General features: G+C 36.6%; 2 protein-coding genes across 8 annotated transcripts in view; one reads left to right on the forward strand and one right to left on the reverse strand.

Annotated features, from left to right (window-relative positions):
• The window catches only part of LOC124638583 (high affinity cAMP-specific and IBMX-insensitive 3',5'-cyclic phosphodiesterase 8), a 227,686-nt gene extending 213,006 nt beyond the window's left edge, over positions 1-14,680 (forward strand). For 5 of the 7 annotated variants that reach the window (XM_047175604.1, XM_047175607.1, XM_047175606.1 and 2 more), the window contains 12 exons: positions 3,657-3,824; positions 4,515-4,717; positions 5,568-5,751; positions 6,701-6,877; positions 7,236-7,268; positions 8,069-8,161; positions 9,105-9,356; positions 9,692-9,908; positions 10,235-10,416; positions 10,731-10,867; positions 11,300-11,454; positions 11,991-14,680. In XM_047175604.1, coding sequence (XP_047031560.1) covers positions 3,657-3,824; positions 4,515-4,717; positions 5,568-5,751; positions 6,701-6,877; positions 7,236-7,268; positions 8,069-8,161; positions 9,105-9,356; positions 9,692-9,908; positions 10,235-10,416; positions 10,731-10,867; positions 11,300-11,454; positions 11,991-12,139 — 1,950 coding nt within the window. In that variant the 3' untranslated portion in view covers positions 12,140-14,680. The remainder of the gene's footprint in view (positions 1-3,656; positions 3,825-4,514; positions 4,718-5,567; positions 5,752-6,700; positions 6,878-7,235; positions 7,269-8,068; positions 8,162-9,104; positions 9,357-9,691; positions 9,909-10,234; positions 10,417-10,730; positions 10,868-11,299; positions 11,455-11,990) is intronic. The other 2 variants (XM_047175605.1, XM_047175603.1) reach the window with 1 other exon arrangement.
• Positions 14,681-16,462: 1,782 nt separating this feature from the next.
• LOC124638589 (ceramide transfer protein) overlaps positions 16,463-19,854 on the reverse strand; it is a 42,196-nt gene continuing 38,804 nt past the window's right edge. Inside the window, exon 12 of the mRNA XM_047175614.1 lies at positions 16,463-19,372. Within this exon, the coding sequence (XP_047031570.1) occupies positions 19,245-19,372 (128 nt within the window). The 3' untranslated portion in view covers positions 16,463-19,244. The remainder of the gene's footprint in view (positions 19,373-19,854) is intronic.

Raw genomic sequence — 19,854 nt, forward strand, 5'->3', positions numbered from 1 at the left:
CCTCGTCGCTTCCAAAAGGCAAGCAAAAACTTTTGTCGGAACAAAATCCAATGATTTTAATTTCCCTTATTGTTCTAAAGCTCAATGTTTTGGAACATTGTATAGCTAAATTATTGCAAACCTAATGTGAGAATTACTCTGTCCTAATACCAAACAGAAATACATTTATGAAAACAAATATTATATTCAAATTCAAATTCATTAATAGCAAACAATAAACCACTTAGCATTAAATGCTCATATTTACCCTTGTTCACAACGAAATTATCATAACACTGGTATTTAACTTACCCCCGATCCATATTTTACCTAGTTTCCATTCATTGAGAAGACGCGAGATCCAATGACGGCTTACAATGTTTATAGTAATGCAGACCACTTAGCTTGAACGTTGGCTTTAAACTGACCTAGTAATATGTGTACTAAGAAACCATTGTACAGATTGGTAGACGGTAGATCATCTGCCTTTTTCCCAACTATATTGTGGTAAGCTTCCAGTATTACCAGATGCAGCTGAGTACTAATGTTTTACAAGGAGCGACTGCCTATCTGACCCCCTCAACTCAGTTAACCGGGCAACCCAATACCCTTCGGTAAGACTGGTTGTCAGTTTTTCTGTCTTCTACCCGTAACGACTGCCAAAGACGTTCAATTGACAACCGAAACCTACAGTTTATTTCGAGACACGGGATAACTCTTTATGACTAGATGGTCACCCATCCACGGACCGGTCGCGCCAAGCGTTGCTTAACTTTATGACTGATCGATCCGCGTGGCTTTGACTTAGCCACGAATTCTTCGATAAGTATAAGAAACCATTGTATACCCTAGTAGACGGTAGTAGTCATCTTTCATTTTCCTTCAGTGACTTTGAATAGGACTTGGGGGACATTTTACCTCGTTGTTTACTCAACCGTTTTACGTCCAATATCCTGTCATTTGGGGTTTCGGATAGTGGGTAAGAAAATTGAATAAAATAAGGCCGGGTTCATACAAGGATTTTTGCCAGACAGAAACCACCGTATGAGTATCTGGAAGCTGGAGATTTCCATGTTACTGTATGTCATCAGAACTGCTGCTGCACCTGCCAATTTGCAATCCTTATAAGGTAGTTAAATTAGTTTTCATGACGGTACATCGGAAGATGATTAAATCTGATTGCTTAGAATCCATTACATAGTTCGTTCCATTTCATACAGGTAGACCTAATCAATAATAAAAGGTATAGGTATTGTGGAAAACCTTTCCTTATGTTTAATTTTACAAACATGAGAAAAATTATAAAGAAAAACAATTCAACAACAAACGAATCTCTTGAAAATTATATTGTCCTTCGATTCGTTTTGACGAATTCTATTCAATCACGTATCGATAAATATGTATGTCCCTAAATAAAAACATTTGTATGCATAGCACGATTTCTTTCTTTTATCATTTCAAATATTCTTTGGAATTGTCAATTTTCTCTTTGATTTGCAACCTCATCGCATTTTGGGCACACTTACGATGGATTTCCATGCCCGATCTATCCGTTTTTTCTCGATTATAGATTTATTTTTTTTTGACATAAACTCCATATACATTACGTCAATCTCTAATCGAAAACAACCGATCCGTCCATCGGTTATACAAATCGAGACCAATTGGAGATTGATCAAAAATCAAGATAGTGTAGCCACAAAAGATAGGTAAATATCTAACAATAGCTACGGCTGAAGATTACTCCCCCTTACCTGTAAGCTTCGAAAGAACAACTTTTAACAACCTCGTATCGTGTCGCGTTATTGAAATTTAGACTTTATACTTAACGGCCTAAGGTTCAAATTTACTTTTCGTACATTGCAAAAATAATGATGCAAATTTATATTGCAATGCAGACAGAATTTTGACATTTGTATTTGACCTCACTTTGATGAGGTATTTGCCTTTAAATAAAGATTTCTTTAATATTTTTTTTTCTTCTTCTAATCCCGGGATTAATATTCTAAGATAAAGGTCTAAGCGCCTGAATCAAGATAATTTAGTTAAACTTTAATCATTGCCAAAGTAAAATAGTAATAAAACGTGTAAGTGAAACTTGAATTACTTGTACAAAATGCACCATAAACCATAAGCCGTCATATAAAACGATGCGCAAAAATTAAAACTTTTCAGTTAATACAAAACTTTCAGTTCACTATTCTCGTCAAATAAATGCAAAAACTAGAACGATTTCAAGAGAACTGAGGCGCCAAATAGTCGCATTTGTTTTATCGACTTTCAAATGGAGAGTCGTTAGACTTACCGCCATAATCCTAGCACATTCTCTCTGTAGTTTGAAAATAGAAGCGCTGCTGTGATTTAAAACTAAAGTCAGTTAATTTGAATTGAGAATCCTTTAAACAGTTTTTAATAGAAGACGAGCGCGGACGAGTAGTTACGGGTAGTCAAGCCAGTAAGTCTGATACCAGTCTAACCAAGGGGTATTGGGTTGCCCGGGTAACTGGATTGAGGAGGTCAGATAGGGCGGTCGCTCCTTGTAAAGCACTGGTACTCAGCTACATCCGGTTGGACTGGAAGCCGACCCCAACATAGTTGGGAAAAAGGCTCAGAGGATGATGACGAACGCGGACGAGTAAAATTTTACTCGACCGTTAAGACCGGGTGAGGTTATTTGGCGGGTTTTTAACCAAAAAGGTTTTCTACGCCAGTCACTATGTATTTCGTTGCATATTACCAACGTCCACTTTTATTCGGTGCAATATTGCATGCAAAACGCAGGTGTCGCAAAGTTGTCAAAGTAACTTTTGGTGAAATGGGCGCGAAACTCACTACGTCCTCTCTATGTGGTAAATATGCCATTCACTTTATCTACGAGTTTTGACAGGGAAAATGTTACACAATATAAAAGTTCCATACTGCAAAAAAAAAGAGAATATAATATACCTAATAATTAGAGAAACGTTTCCATACTAAATAAATAAAATTGTGTAACTAAAGGCTAACGTACATATAAATACGTACATGTTGAAAATTTGAGTAATTAAGTTCCTTAAATAGCGAATACGTTTAGTTTGTGCTATTTACTGCATTACAATAGAATTGGAACGATGTTATTCGATTCGAAGTATTCATATTTCCATTATCGCTCAGTAATTTTGTTAGCAAGGAAATTGTAGGACTCTCCAAAGCGAAGTAAAATATGAGATCTCTTTGTCGACGCCTTTAATTCTATTATTATTTAGAAATGCTGGTAATAAACGTCTTATTTCTGTACTTCCGTTTGTCTGGTAAACAGTTGTTAGTCCTTTTGATAATTACAGAAATAATGACACCAGCCCACGCACTAACTGCAAGACTTCGAATTTTGTGGCTTTTAACAGAATATCAGAATTCATTAACTTCTTACGTACAATTTACGTTGAATTTTGACCTTAGTCGTCTTTCAAACTATAATGGCAAACCAACAGATAGATCGGGTAGACCCGCAATAAGGCATTGTTTACATATGTATTTAGGTACTTATAGATTTGGTACTTATAGAAAATGTTTAAGCCACTATTCAATATCATCTGTTATTTAAAAAGTCTGCTACTTGAAATGTAAAAGATAAGCTAACCCATAATGCTGTCTTGACAAGTGACAAAACCCAAACTAATATGCCTCTTCTTCAACAGGTAATGGTAGAAACTCTAAGCGCCACAGCGTGGTGCGCAGAAGTGCTACAAGCGAGAGCCGCGGGCGCGTCGGTGCGGTCACAAATAGCTGCAGTAGCTGCTCTGGCCGCCGCTGCTGACCGCTGCAGAGATCTTGTGGCCATCACTGATGACCAGCAGAGGATACTTGTAAGTGGTTCTTGAATAAGCTCCTTAAAAGATTAAAGGCAGATTCTTTAGGTATATAGATGTTTTATATGAGGAAAGAGTGTGAGCCATGCAATGTATGTAAATAAACGTAAATAGTATATGCATATGTCATTGTACGCATAAGCTCTGGAGCACTCAGTAGTGCCCGAGTCGCCAGTCATGGAATGTACATTTACAGTCAGATGAGCAGGCCTAAAAAATTACATTGTTTCCAATTCGGTGATGATAGCAACAGACAAATTACATCAAGTAAATTAAAGAGAAGGTAAAGGTTGTGACGTATAAGGAAGTTCAGGAGCTTGCGCTAGATAGGCGTAAATGGAAGGAGCTGCATCGACAAGAGCTGGGCAAGAGATCGGAAATCGTTTCTGTGTCAATCCAAGTGACACAAAAATCCACACATTACATACAGATTAAAAAGTTTTGCTCTCACTAAGCACGTTTATTTTAATCCATCAAACATACCTAGGTACTTAGTAACGCACGCATACTGCGCAGATATCCAGTACCATAAGCCCATACACGTCAAATCGCGCAGTTACAATCCGCAGGCGCATTGATACACAAGTGTCGCTAAACAAAATTAAATACAAAATCAAAATAAAACCATAGTTAGGAGTAACAACAAATACTGTGTCAATTCTACATATACCTGTGTTTCCAAAACAGTTGGCTAACAAATCCTGGTGCCGTGTCCTGGGTTGGCGCGTGGACGAGGGTCCGAAGCTCCTGTCTGAGACTGCCGGGGGCGAAGCCCTGCGCCTGGCTACCACGGGTGCTCGGGACTGGGAGGCGCCTGTCACCCTGCGTCGCCGTGCCGCTCCTGACCCAATCCTGCTGCCGTGCCGAGGAGCTACTATCGGACTTACCAAGTTTGTTATAAGACTTATTTATATTGAATTAGTTTCTACGCACGGTTTCACCCGCGTTCCCAGGGATATGCAAGCCGCACATTGACAAAAAGTAGCCTTTATGTTATTCTGATATGTAAGCTATCTTACTGCGAAGTTTTATCCAAATCCAGTCAGAGATTTTTGCATGAAAGGGGTAACAATAATAAATGTTAGTTGGCACAAGGCTCAAAACTTTTCATCTTAATTTTTTTTGGTTTTACTGTTTGTTTTTACTAGTTTTCAACTCTTGCCACATTGTAACCACGTTAAACGTTCATCAATTATTTTTATCCAGCTGTTTCCTCTAACTGTTATAATTAACTTAATTAATTTGCAAACTGTAGTATTAATTTGTTTCCTTAATGTGACGTAGCGATTAAGCTAAAAATACAATAACAAATACTTGATAAATATAGGATATTGTGCCCTTCATAAAAATAATATCCAGTAGTAGAACAGCGCTTACTTTGCATTCTTGTGGTAAAATTGGTAACACAATCCTTCAGCCTACAACCACAGCTGTCATGATCAGTTCAAAAGATACAGATATTCCGGATATCCAATATCATTTAACGTACGAACTACTATATAATATTAATGACTCAAAATTTACATACGCAAATTCGGCAACTGTTATTTTTTTTTACACGAAGACCCCCTTCAGTGCTACTACAATGTCCAATAGTGGTGTACGGTGGATTGTGCAACATTAAATAACATAAAAATCTAGTTTGACTATGAATTTTCACGTTCCATATTCACAATTTTAAGCACAACAACTGACGTTTATATTGAAGGTGCACTTAAGGCCTATATTGTTTTTTCCTAGGAGCACTTCTCACGTAGTGTTCGTGTGCGAGCCGACTCACGCGGTTGAGAACGAGCGTGGTCGCGGCTCCCTTCACTCCATCAGACGAGGCTCGCTGGATGTGCGCTCGGTCGCCTCCGATGGCCTGCGACGTACTTCTCTCGCAAAGCTGCAAGGCTTGCCGCTTGAAGCTCCTATTACTAAGGTAAGATGCTTCACTATTCAGAAAAATATCTAAACCTATATGATAAAGAGGATTCTTTTTCTTGTTTGTTTATTCGTTTGAATTCTCAAAAATGCAGAGTCGATTTTAAAAACTATCCCTATATCCCTTTTGGGAAATTGCATTATCCCCAGATGAAACAGGTTATGTTAATTCCGGGAACGGGAAAATGTTCCCCCAGGATGCAGATGAATCCTTAAAGACCAGCTAATTACCAAGAACAGAAATTGAGTTATAGTTAAATTAATAAACAAAAATAAAAATGAAACATTACTAGTTTTATTATAAGTTAGGTTCATTCATGAAAGTAATGAAATAATAACCATAGCATCTGTGAGAGAAATTATATCTTTATGGGCCACAGGTGGGCCACTAAGTTTTATTACATACTTCATTAAATAACAGTTCATTATGAGTCCTTTTATGTCCATATATTAATAATAAAGCCTTTGTTCATACGAGTGCCTTCAGGTATCTACATTATTACCAACTTTCGGCTACCTTGATAAAGTTTTGGGTTATAAATTTTCATATCCACTGATAGTCCTAATGAAAACGTAGTGGTCTCCGTATATAAACTTTTTGTACAATACCTGGAATCCTCTTTGGCTTATCTTATCTCACCTTTTTCAGTACATTATGTCCTTGTTAGACCTGCCTTTCAGACTGAAAAAAACCCTTTGTAATGTCATGAAAGTTACAACACAAACAAATGAGCAAACAGTGATTCAGTTTTTATTATACATCCTTTTACGATATAAAAAATGAATAGCATAGCATCGTCTGATAAAAAGCTGTGAATCAACTACTTTTACTTTGTAATGTTATATTCATCAGTTATAGTCATAAAGAACGCATTGAAGTTTCATCCGTTGTTAATATTATACTCGTCAAATAAAATAATTGTGCGCTAACCTAACTTCATTCTTAGGTGATATCTCTCTTGTCCGCGGCGACTGAGGGAGCTCCTCCATCGACCGTGGCATGCATCGAGAGGGCAGTCGACATGCTCCGGACATCAGAACTGTACTCTCCTCAGATGAGGGACGACCCCAAAATGAGGGTCGAAGACCCCATCGCTACCGACCTCATTGGAGCATTACTATCGGTGAGTTAACTCTCGACATGGCATATAACTATTACCAGCTTGATATCTACCAAATATTTCGTATATAATATATAATTTACAATTGCTACCCCACCAAATAAGTAATGCTATCCCCGCATACTTATAATTATTCAATTTAATAATCAAATTGATGTTGTGTTCCCACATAACGATAATTTATGAATATTTTGTATATTAAATTTATATAGACGATATTATAATCTTTACAAGTTAACGTTTATTTTTTGTTGTGATATACCACAGTAGGTAGTGGATATTTAAAGTACTGTATGCATGTAATGTTGTATATGTACTAACATTGGTATTTATTTGTTTACGATCCTGTTCGCGTTGGAAGAGGGAGCAAGTGAACACAAACCTATTCTTTATGGTAGGAGGTTCAGAATTAAAGCCTGTCTATGTTCTACCTTCAAACATACATTAGTTAGATAGTACATAGATCTTTATGATTCATGCTTCAAATCTTCTACTACATATTATACACAGGGTTCATTTTTGCGAACTTTATGATCTCCCATCTTATTATTTATGTATGTAATTATATTTTCACTATAGAATTATGCTTCTTTTATTTATCGCTTAAAGGACCTCTTCTGTAAATAAATTATTATTATTTATGTAAATATTTATTACTTTATTTGTTCTATGTATTCAATCTGTAGGTAAAATGGACCCTGAGTAACATAATTTCCGTCTTTAGTTCTTTCTTCAAATATACATACTATTGTAATATTTATGTTTAGAACTATCTCTTTTCTAATAACCTTTACATTTATTGGCATATCATGTAATTCCGTAGCAGTATAAAATAATAACTCGTCATTGACTATTTACTAACAATTTGAATGATTGGTTCTGATTACTACCTAACTGCGTAAAAAAAACAAAAATGCTAATGATATGACATTCATGGTATATCCTTTACTGCGGATTTAAATAAACTATTTATCTATTGTTTGCTTCGTAGAAATATAATTTTGACATAAGCCTCATACTAGTTATGTCAAATTCATTTCTCTCGCAAATCAATAGATAAATAAGTTGTTGAAACCCGCTGTAAATATAAAACAAATTCAAAATTCTGGATCTAGCATGTTTAGAAACTTGTAGAGCCATATGAAACACACATTTTAATATATTTATTTAAATAAATTGTTAATCAAATTCCAGCAAGGGCCGACTAACACGCTCTCGTCTCGACGAAGCAGCAATGATTCCACAGTCGTCAGATCGCAGACCAACCGAACGAATATCAAACATAAGGTAATAATGTTTTTATTTACATAATTTGCTTTTTAAACTAAGATTTAGAAGTCTAATTCTTACTTAGCCTCATTCGGCTTCGGCAGACGTCTTTAATGATTCAGTAATTAATTTAGACAAGTGAAATAACATTCAGAAAGTTAGAATTCTAGTCTGAATCTTAAGTTGGAAGAAGCTTCTGACTGAGTAAATCCTAATGTCTAATTAGGAAGCGATTTAGGACTTCTGAATTTAGTCAAGTGGAAAAAGGTTTTAGGCAAGGATAAGACCTGTAATCCGATTTATTTTCGTAAGTACCTTAAATACGAGAATTGAATAAAAATCATGATCAAATATCATCGTATTTACGGAGTATTTGAATTTAATATTTTAAATGATTAAGTTCTTTTTCGTGTTATTTTAAAATAAATCTTAGCTACACGATCAGTAAGAGCTACTTGTAACCAATTTATTGAATCGACAGAATCCTCCTAAAATTGGCTTTAAGTATTATCCATTTAAGGAGTTTCCATTTATCGACTCATCATTGCTCCGCACTTTCCTGGGATCGTATATTTAGCTAACAGGAAAGTGATGTCTTTGGATTTGAGAGATGCTTATTCATTTATAATGTTTTCTGACGTCACGGTATAAATAGAATGGTATTAGGTACGAAACTCAATTGTAATCAAAAATTATTTTAACTCAAAATCAGAAAGTATTTTTTTCCTTATCTAATATACATGTTTTCTTACGTCAACTCCTCAGATTCTTGTTCCTATTTTCATTAACCACTGACGCAAAAAGAGGGAAATTATAAGTTTGACCGCTACGTGTGTCTTTGACACCAAAGCTTTTGTGAATGAATTTGGTCTTTTAAACAACAATTTACTACCGACAACTTGACAATAATGACTCTTACATGCTGACAACATTATATTGATCAACACAAATACAATTCCAGACTACAGGCCAGCTCCGTGAACTCCTAGACACAGCTCTAAGCTGGGACTTCGAGATCTTTAAGCTAGAAGACCTGACGCGCGGTCGGCCGCTCGCTCACCTCGGTCTAGCGCTCATGGGCGGACGGTTCGACGTCTGCGCAGCACTTGAGTGCGATGAACGGACTCTACTGCATTGGTTAACGATCGTGGAGACTAACTACCATGCTGTTAATACGTATCATAATTCGACGCATGCTGCTGATGTGCTTCAGGTATGTTAAAATTGAAGGAATCTGTAAAAAGTGAAATAGTTTTTGGATAAGCTTTCGATAAGAATAACCTTCAGATATAGTTTGTGAATACAGCAAGGATAATAAGGAAATGATATAATTCATTTTGGATTTTTATATCCTGTGACTTAGGTAAAGCTTTTTAATAAGATTCTATATTTTACATAGTTTACTTGTTATAATAGAAATTAAACAAAGGAGTACCTCAAGGATCTATTTTAGGACCGCGGAAATTGTTTATATTCCCTTTTGTTTTTTTCTTTTGTTCTCTTGAAAATGAAAATCTTTAAGTTAAAAACCTTATGAATACCTTTCAGGCCGTAGCATTCTTCCTGGAGAAGGATCGCCTAAAGACAGTCCTAGAGCCTCTCGAAGCTGCCGCAGCTCTTATAGCAGCCGCAGCACACGACGTAGATCACCCGGGAACTTCATCCGCCTTCCTGTGCAACGCGAGACACCCATTAGCCGTGCTATACAATGATGTCAGCGTGTTGGAGTCGCATCACGCTGCCTTGACATTCAAACTGACACTCAGTAAGTATACTATTCACATAGGTTAAACTGCAATAGCCCTGATAACGATTTTGCTCTTTAGAAACATCGAGTTAATTGTTATACCTTATTACAATTAATCGCAAAAAAGAACTTGAATTAATTGATTGCGTATTTAAATAATATCATTTCCTCATGTAGCATTATAGACGTATTATAAAATTACGAGATCCAATCCAGCACTCTAGGCAACGCTATGCAAGTTCCTGTCTACATAGACGAATAGTTTTAAGAATAGCCTTCTGCACCAAACTCGCTTCAAAATCCATTCCTTTATTTACAAAATCTCTTATTCTCTCCTCCCACAGACGACGACCGCGTCAACATCTTCAAGAACCTAGAACGCGACACATACAAGCAAGTCCGCCACAACGTGATCGACATGATCCTCGCGACAGAGATGACGAAGCACTTCGAGCATCTCGCCAAGTTCGTGAACGTCTTCTACGCCAAGTCCAGCGGTAGTAAGGAGGATAATATGCATACTGATGTTAGTATGATTTTGTACATCTTTAAATATGCATATAACTTTTTGGTGTGATCTACAAAAATGCTCCATTTTTTTTAAATAGCGAAATTCACAAGGTGCTTTGCAACGGTCTTAGATGAGCCCTGGAAGTCAAATAAACCTGTTACAAAATACACTATTAAATGCTTACAAACTGTTTACCAAAGGTTATCAAGGGTTTTGGTGTTAGTCCTATAGATAATGAACTGGAACCAAACTTCAAGGAAAAATCTAGTCAGAATATGTTCCACCATATTAGCAACAATATAAAATACAATTCTTTTCTAACATTTCAGCAAGAACCACTAGCGCTGGACACAACAGCACTATCGTTACCGGAGAACGTGATCTTGGTGAAGAGGATGATGATCAAGTGCGCAGACGTGTCCAACGCGTCGCGACCGCAGAAGTTTGCGTTTGAATGGGCTAGGAGGTGAGTCTACCATATATATAACATACTTCTAGAAGTAAACATATGTTCAAATTGACTTTAGAAGACCTCATCCATTTTTAAAGATTCCTCTAGTCCTTGGACTGGTTTTTGTATCAATAAGCCTGCGGCAAAACCTTATAAGCAAAGAAGACTTTTACTGATCAGAAATGAGGACAGATACTAATCTGTATTCTTGTTAATTTAATAATTCGGTTAAAGCTAAAACTAATTTATTTTTGAGTAGAATGGAAACAGCCACAATATTATTAAAAAGAACATATTAAATGTAATAATCAGCACAAAATGAATCGTTCTTGAAATAAGATTACACAGCAGTGCAACTTAAACTGCATCTTAAATCCATAAAGAACTAGAAGGCTTTTTGGATTAATTTTACTTGTAATGAATGATACCAATCTCCTCATGCTTCAGGATCGCAGAAGAATACTTCCTACAAACAGACGAGGAGAAGGCGAAGGAGCTGCCGGTAGTGATGCCGATGTTCGACCGCGCCACATGCTCCATCCCGCGCTCGCAGATCGGCTTCATCGACTACATCATCATCGACATGATGGAGGCCTGGGCTGGTGAGTATTACTGCTTCAGGGTTTTTAGATTTTGGCATGCTTTCTGGTAGTTCAACGCACGTGATTAATGGTGATTAATGGCATGGGTCACTGAAAACAGACCTTTGCTTTGGTAAAGAAAGATTGTGGGCAAACCATAATACGCATTATGAAGTATATAAGGAATTGAATACGGGTAGAACTCAAGAAAGTACTAAGGGGAGTACATAAACAGAAGGAACAAGTAAACTAGGGTCTACAATAGTTGTTAATGTATTAAGAGACAAGAGCGTTCTCATACGATAAATAGGTTGCGTGCGTCGTACGCCGCGTACACTGCGGTCACTGGCTCACTGGGGTGGCGCGAGACTTTGAATTCGCTTAGCGCTAGTAGCGCGCGTCTTAGTCTAGAGTGGCGCGGAGGAGCAATTAATGGCCGCGCTTGTTTCAATCTTATTATTTTCTGACTGGGCATGGCATGCAACAGCACAATTTACTTCCCTAATATCCTGAAATCAATAAATACGTCATGATTTTAACCACAGAACTTTTTTCAGCGTTCATCGACATGCCCGAGCTAGTGAACCACGCTCGCTCCAACCACGCTCGCTGGCGCGAGCTGGACGAGGCGGGCGTCACCACGCTCGCCGACGTGCGCCGCGCGCAGCGCCACCACGCGCACGCCGCCACCACTGCCGAGGAGTGAGCACACTGACACATACTGGAGTCAGCGTGACGTCATAACGACACTCATAGGCGTCACTCCACTATACTGTACTCTAAGATATGCGTGGAACTGCATCAGACGACACACTACAATGGAGATGCCCGCTTGGCTTTTGCTTTTACATGTCAAGAGATATCATCGCGTGGGAGTGTTCTGTGTAGTACACTACACTGTACCTAGGAACTATATGACGTCACTCTGTTATACTTACAAATTGGACACAGTGATAGAACCGCGGCAAAGTTTGTACTGCATGTTGTATGTACTCTATCTGTAGAAAAAATCTCCAAGTGGAGAAATTGAAAATCCCTCTTAGATGACCTCACATTGCTAAGACAGACCTATGTGCATTATTGTAGGAGTGAGTGCATACTGCGAGCCACTGCATTGATGTAACAGCTACCATAGGCGGATGGTGTTTGACTATGCTTGCGTCGCTCCATGGCATGAATGTTTAATGGATATATCATGTCCTATCGTATAATGTTACTATCGATTATCATTAAAACTCGACAATTTTGAAAAAAAAACTTATGACCAAAAAAGTCAATGTTTAACCCAGTGACGAACACATGGGTGCCGGTTTGGATGTCAACGTTATAAGTCTGAAACGGATCACGGGTACTAGCCCGACGGATGAGTCCGATAATACGCTTATTTTATACTTATATATCCGTGTTAGTGTGGGTATCACTAAGTTATAACTGTTGATATCTACTTTTTTAAGTAGTTGTATTTATTAGGTAACTATATTGAATGCAAAATATTTACTACATTCATAAATGTATCATTGGATTTTTTCACTAACTGTCCACAGATGGCAACAGTTTGTCTGGCTTTGTGTGTACTTAAATGTTTTAACTTGTGTGATAGTCTATGTTTACTAGTGTTGTGCTGAATTATACATTGGCCTTATCGATAACCTGAAATCAGTATATCAGGAAACATAGGCTTGTATCGCCCTATTAATGTCATTAGCAAATAAATAAAATAATACGACATACAATATAATATGTTATGCTTCACCAAATATTTGTATATGTCGTCTGTGGAAACTAGACAATTGGCATAATCCATTATTGTTGTATTCAAGTTGCCATATACACGGGTAGGTATGTTAGTTACATAATGTGTAATTATAATGTTTTACAATGTCCGTGATATAAGTGCCATATTAACGATTGGCCATGTTTCATTAAGCGGTGTTATGATCATTTCTCACTGCGTCCCATGACACTATGTTTATCACCATGCATTACCGTTTAGTTTATCATAGAATATGATTCGTAAATAGTGAGGGCACGACATAAGTCGCTTGAGTTTGTAACCATACTTGAGATTTTTTGCATTAGGCAATTTCATTGTGAAGGAATCTGGAATTCCCTATACGCCCTCACTTTAAGAATCGCACCAAACTTTGAAAAGTATTTCTCTACTTCTTATATTGTTATACTATTGAACAATTGGTCCATTTATACACTTGAGCTTTCAAAGAATTCCTATTTTTATAATAAAAACTTTTTGTAGTGCACACTTTCGGCCTCGACCATATCAAAATTCCAAATTTTTCGAATGATTTTGATATTTGTAAACAATTACTGTTGAACAATAATTCTACCTAAACGTTTCGTTTCATTCCTGGGGAATATTTTATAACATTTTATACTTAACTATATGAATATAAATGTTAATGTTATTTATTAATAGATATATTAGAACACTTGAATATTTCTTTAAAAAATAATTTATTGTATTCGAATAAGGTCTAACATGTATGTAATAGCGACTATGGAATATTGTATTCGTCTATGTGACGCTGGTATTTAAGAGTTGTACTATATAACTATAGTAATACATTGTAATGAGATCATGAAATACGCTTCCTTGTGCTCAATGTCAATACATAGCGGTCTAATGTTAATGTTATACATACCTACTTCAATATTCGTACACTTTATACATATTATTACGTAGTTCAATTTGCTGCTCCATCGTTGTACTGCATTGATTAGGTCGCGGTGTACAATCTCATATTATATTATTTCATTAATATGGAACTACCAAATCGTAATTTTTTCGCCTACTAACAAGTTCTAATGATCAAATTAGTTAATTTTATTTGTTATAGTTAGCTCAATTTAATTAGATTTTTAATGATTGTTACATCTTGATTTCGGAGTGTGGTCCGGTAGGAATAATTTCGTCCGCTCCCAGGATCAGATAGTTCAGAGGTTTAAACTTGTAAATGTTCGTTTTACTGTAGACAAATCAAGACCTAATCCAACTGATTTCTATTTATATTGAGTTTAATGTAAGTACGTTGGTCATGTTTGAGAAATTATAACTATTAAGATAACGGGGGCTGGTCCCCATATTTAAATGTGGAGTATAGATACAATTACATTGTTGTGAATTTTATATGCGGAGACGTGTGCTATGCATTACTTGTATAAGTACCAACTAATTAATGTTAATGTAAATGAATAAAGATTCAAAACACTTCGCAAAGAAGTGACGAAACATGAGTGTTTTATTTTCTAAAAATAAGGTATATTTGTAGTGACACACCACGTATTCTTCCTACATTCTATTCAAAAGAATATATGTTTTCAAAAATTCTGTCCACCGAATTCTGTTGTTTCTAATTGATATTTAATTTAATTTGGACGTCTGGCAACACTATGATGGGCAGCCACAGTGTGTCGATTTTTTACTTTTGTCCGGACGCAGATGAATTATCTAGACCAGCGGTTCCCAAATGGGGTTCCGCGGAACCCTGAGGTTCCGTGACAGGCCTTCAGGGGTTCCGTGGAAAATTCAAGATTTCCATATGGTAAATCGTTTCACTTTTGACAATATTAAATTATTATTCATTTTCAATTAAATTGTTTTAAATATTGCATTCCAAAATTCCATTTAGGCACCATGTAGGTGGGTACCACTCGGGAGTGTAAGTACGATTTTGCGACAAGTGGCAGGGGAAGGCCACGGCAGCAGATAATTTAATTCCGTTTTTACAAATTGTAGATTAACTTAGCGTAACGTAGGTAGCGAGTCGACCAAAAATCACCACATTTTTTGGGCTTATTTCATCGCCAGGATTATACGTTTTCATACATTTGACAGGACGTGAAATGACACGGCATAAGAGTACTTCCAGTGGCTATTTTTACCATGAATCAAAAAGTGACATTATTTCCAATATTTGCACCTCCGCGAATCCGAAAATTTCGCGCTCGCTTCGCTCGAGACTCCATGTTACGTGTGATGATTTTATGTTCCTTTAGTTGCTCAAGTATCTAACACCGAAAAAATTTCGCGCTCTTCCGTCGAGGTTTCCTTTAGGGTCAATTCCCACTGAAAGAGCAGCGGCCGGCAGCGGCCGTAATAGCACGGAAAATGTAAGAGCGCGGCGCGGTGCGGAGCCGCGCGGCGCCGCGCGGCCCGCCGCGCTCGCGCTCAATCCCTTGCAATTACGGCCGCTGCCGGCCGCTGCCGGCCGCTGCTCTTTCAGTGGGAATTGACCCTTAATGTTTATTTTTTATTCCTCTGGTTCAGAAAAAGGCAAGAGCGCTTTCTTCGCTAGCAGCTTCGTATTCATTTGCATTTGCTTTTTTGTGTGGATATTGTACTTTTTGAGAACTTATTAATTTACAGTGGTTTTGTTTATTTCGTGTAGGTACTTAACCTAAAAAAAATTCGCGCTCGCTTCGCTCGCGATATCGGCCACCGCTGAATGTCTTTCAATGCTAGCGGGTGTTTGGAACTTCTTCTTTTAGTTAAAAAAATATATTTTTCAATTTCAATTTCAATCACAAAGTCAAGGGTGGCTAAATTGTTTTCTGGCCCGTGTGGCAGATAGCCATGCTACGCCTGAGTATACTGAATATGTCTCTAACCATATAACCATTTGGTGCGCTACAACAAGCTACGATCTAAGTGTCTTTACGTCTTTACTTTACTTCTTACTTAAGCTAAGGTTCCGCCGAAAAATGGTGAAACGAAAAGGGTTCCGAAGCCAAAAGAATTCGGGAACCGCTGATCTAGACACCTAACAATACATACACAAGGTCAAACGAGGTTTTTTGGCCATTATTTTATGTAAGTTTCAAGTCTACAGTGCACGATAACGCCTCGCTGACGGCTGCTGACAAGTGACTGGTTCACAGAGTACCTTAGATATATACGGAGACTGGTGGTACTATTTAATAAGTAAGCTGTCGCCGAAAGCGCAGTCTAAATTCGCAGGCGAAATAAAAATATAGGTGGCGCTACCTATCACATTGTGTAAAACAACAAAGATTTCCGTAAAACATTTTATTATAAACAATAATTATTAAAAATAACATACTTTATATAACTTAATACAATTGCAACATTGCGGTATTATAAATGCAATTTCTTTACACTTCCGCTCGCGTTCACTTTATATTTGACGTATGTAATGTTTACCTGTTACCTTTTCACATTATACTAAAAAGGTGAACAGTAAAACCATTACCTAACAGTAAATAATATATTACTTTGAGACATAAACGTGAAATTCTGTACAATATTTATTGGGCGGGCAGAACATGTTCAATAGATCTTATAAACAATCCGTCCTTAGCCCCGTGTAATTGAAATTCATTCAAGTAATCATCTATTAGAACTAATTTTAAAAAATGTATACAAAACTGAGATATTAGTTTAAAAAAAGCTGGAATGGAAGTCTGCTTCATATAAGTAACAATAATAAAAACTAATAGGATAGTAAGACGTATGTAAAACCATAGTAATTCGTTTATGTGCAATACAGTAATATTTTTGACCAAACATACATAATAGTCCCACAGCCCATGATATGGCTTGAAAGCGACCAAGGAGTAGAATATAAAGAGGAACTTGAGTATTTTGGAAAAGGTCACTCATAACAATAATATTTAGAAATCCGATTATTTTTCCTTTTTATATTTACTCCGTAGTTCCAAAAAGTAGACCAATAAGTTATTTTCACGAAGTCAATTCCACGAAAGTTTATACAAAAAAAAACATCTGTCACATAATCATGTTTAGACAATATTTGGTCAAAAACCGAAGTAAGATAAATTGAAAGTATTTTAAGAACTACATTTACTTAGTCCCACCCTGTACATGAAATGGATTGGGGCCACGAACTCGGGAATAAGACGGAGACATGAAACACACAAAAAGTACGAATTACTGAACGATTTTTATAATATATTACTAGTTATTTGACGTGTTTCGATATCGGTCTTTACTTTTCCCGAGTCCACAGCCGAAAAAGTGCTAAAGTACATGTTTTCTTTCGCAAACCTATCTAACTGAACACATCCAACTATCACCGAACCTTGAATATTACCCTCTTTACAAACAATTTCAAGAACTCCTATAAAAGATAAGTACTAATTTAATCTTTCTTTAGACGAAGACATACTGAACAATATTTTCAATCAATATTACAAAATTGTTCAGCCATAGAGTGGAAATCGGCGTGACAATCAGGTACACGCACGCGACTTGAAATTAATTTTGCCATCCAGAGATTCTTATGCCACTCGCATTCTTTTAAATAGTCGAATAAATATCAAGAACCATACAATACTTAGTTTATTTACAAAAGGCATTTTTCCACAAGTTTACGGCCGAGCCTCCAAGACTATGAATCGTGAAGACTGGTCGTATAATTACAACACTTTTCCCATAGCCTATTATTTTACTTGTGTACACTATCAATACAGTCGAAATAGTATTTCTCTCATATTTTTTTACAGAAGCTTGATAAGTACTGCCAGCAACAAATTAACACATTTTTTATATTCAAACAATAGAAACTTATCAGTTGTTTTTTTTTTTTTTGTGTAAACTAATTTCCAAGATTCTGCTGCTGGCACTACCAACCACACACCCACTACAAAGTACGAAAAAAAACACAATCTAAATAAATCAGTATGCTGCAATCAAATCATAATATTCACAGTCTAGTGCTTTAGAAATATTTACGTCTGGCAATACCGCTTAATAGACATATACAGACTCTTTACAATCAATCATTACATGCTATAGAATTATATTGTATAAATTTTATTATATTGTAACACCCAACGATATACAGTTAATTTAACAGTGTATCTTTTACATATTTAATTACAATTAAGTCTGTTTGCAGAATCTATACAATGATCAACATTAAAATATAATTATCATAGAATAAGCTTGTATTACAATTATTATCAAAAAAAAAAAAATGTCAAATCAAAATTCAACCAATTGAAATTAAAAATACATTAAATTTGATCATACATAAACTAACATCGAATTATTAATTTGTCGAAGAAGATTTTAAATAAACAGATATCTAGCGCTTAGAAGACGGATGTAAACCTTAATCGGAACATACGAGTTAATTTTAATCGATGAAAAAGTTCTCAATTCGCAACAAAATCGATTTACTGTCCACTAGATGTCCAAGTCTATTTTCAATCGAAAATGGTCCTGCAGTTTCGAGTGAAAATCCGACCGGAGCTCAAGAGATCGCGAAGAAATACAATATAACCGGAGTAGAATGAAACGGGAATCCTAAACTCACCCTGAATAAAACCTTTAATATTATATAACACCTATATAGACTCGAATTCATCAACAACATAAAGCGTCAGTTTTCTTCATTTAATTTTGATAGTTAAACAGTTGATTTAAGGGCTATAATATTTTTATACAATTTGTGGCTGCAACGTTGGCGAAAAATTGCCCTGACAATGATGTCCGAACAATCTATGGCTGGGCCGTGTGTTACAATATGTCTGCCATTACTTGCAATTTCCAGCCACTGACATATTGCACAATAAAACGCGCCATAAGAAAAACAGACGTTTATGTTGTCGATGAACTTTAGCCTTAACATAATAGCACTACATGTCGTTACTCTCTCAGTTTTTGTCTCCCCAAAATGTAAGGGAGACAAAATCGAAGTTTTGAACTGAGTTCGAAATGTCTGATGTAGTTTTGGTCACCTGGATTTCTCCAAGTGTTAGTTTAGTGCAGTTTAGAGGTACTATAGTTCCTCTGTTGTGGGTTTTTGCCGCTAGATGGCGATGGGCTTGTCGCGGCACTGGTCGACGACGTATTGCGTAAAACGCTTGAGGAATTTGGGGTACTCGCGCTTGTACACAGCGCGGAGAACGCCGGCAGGAGCCCAGCCGCCGGGGTTTACTGGGGACAGAAAAAAATACATACGTTAGTAAACCATGTGTGTTTTGTTTAAACGCAAAGATTTATAATCTAAAAAAAAAATACTCTTTTTTTAATTTACCCGAATACATATACAACTTTTTTGGGAATAAACCATTTAACTAAATTAAAAATTATGAATCATAAAGAAAAAAAAATGGTCGGCTAATATTAACAAAGGCTTAAGACCTCTTTTGAAACATTCCTCAAGAATGGCACTGTTCAAATGCGGCTGCTGTGGGTGCAACGTGAGGGATTGCCACTCTTACTGACTAAAATCCACCATGTTAAGCCCTTTATATACCAGGGTCGCGGTAACTCTCTCAAACAATCCCGGAGTTAAACCTGGGCCTTACTTTAGCCTTTCTGTCGCAGTAATTTACGGTGGTTTCAAAGTATAGAAAGTGATAGAAGTATGTTTAACCCCTCTGCTCGACAAGATTTTGACATATGACTTTACCGTT

The sequence above is a fragment of the Helicoverpa zea genome, chromosome 17 (genome assembly GCF_022581195.2).
Source record: "Helicoverpa zea isolate HzStark_Cry1AcR chromosome 17, ilHelZeax1.1, whole genome shotgun sequence".
Taxonomy (NCBI): Eukaryota; Metazoa; Arthropoda; class Insecta; order Lepidoptera; family Noctuidae; genus Helicoverpa; species Helicoverpa zea.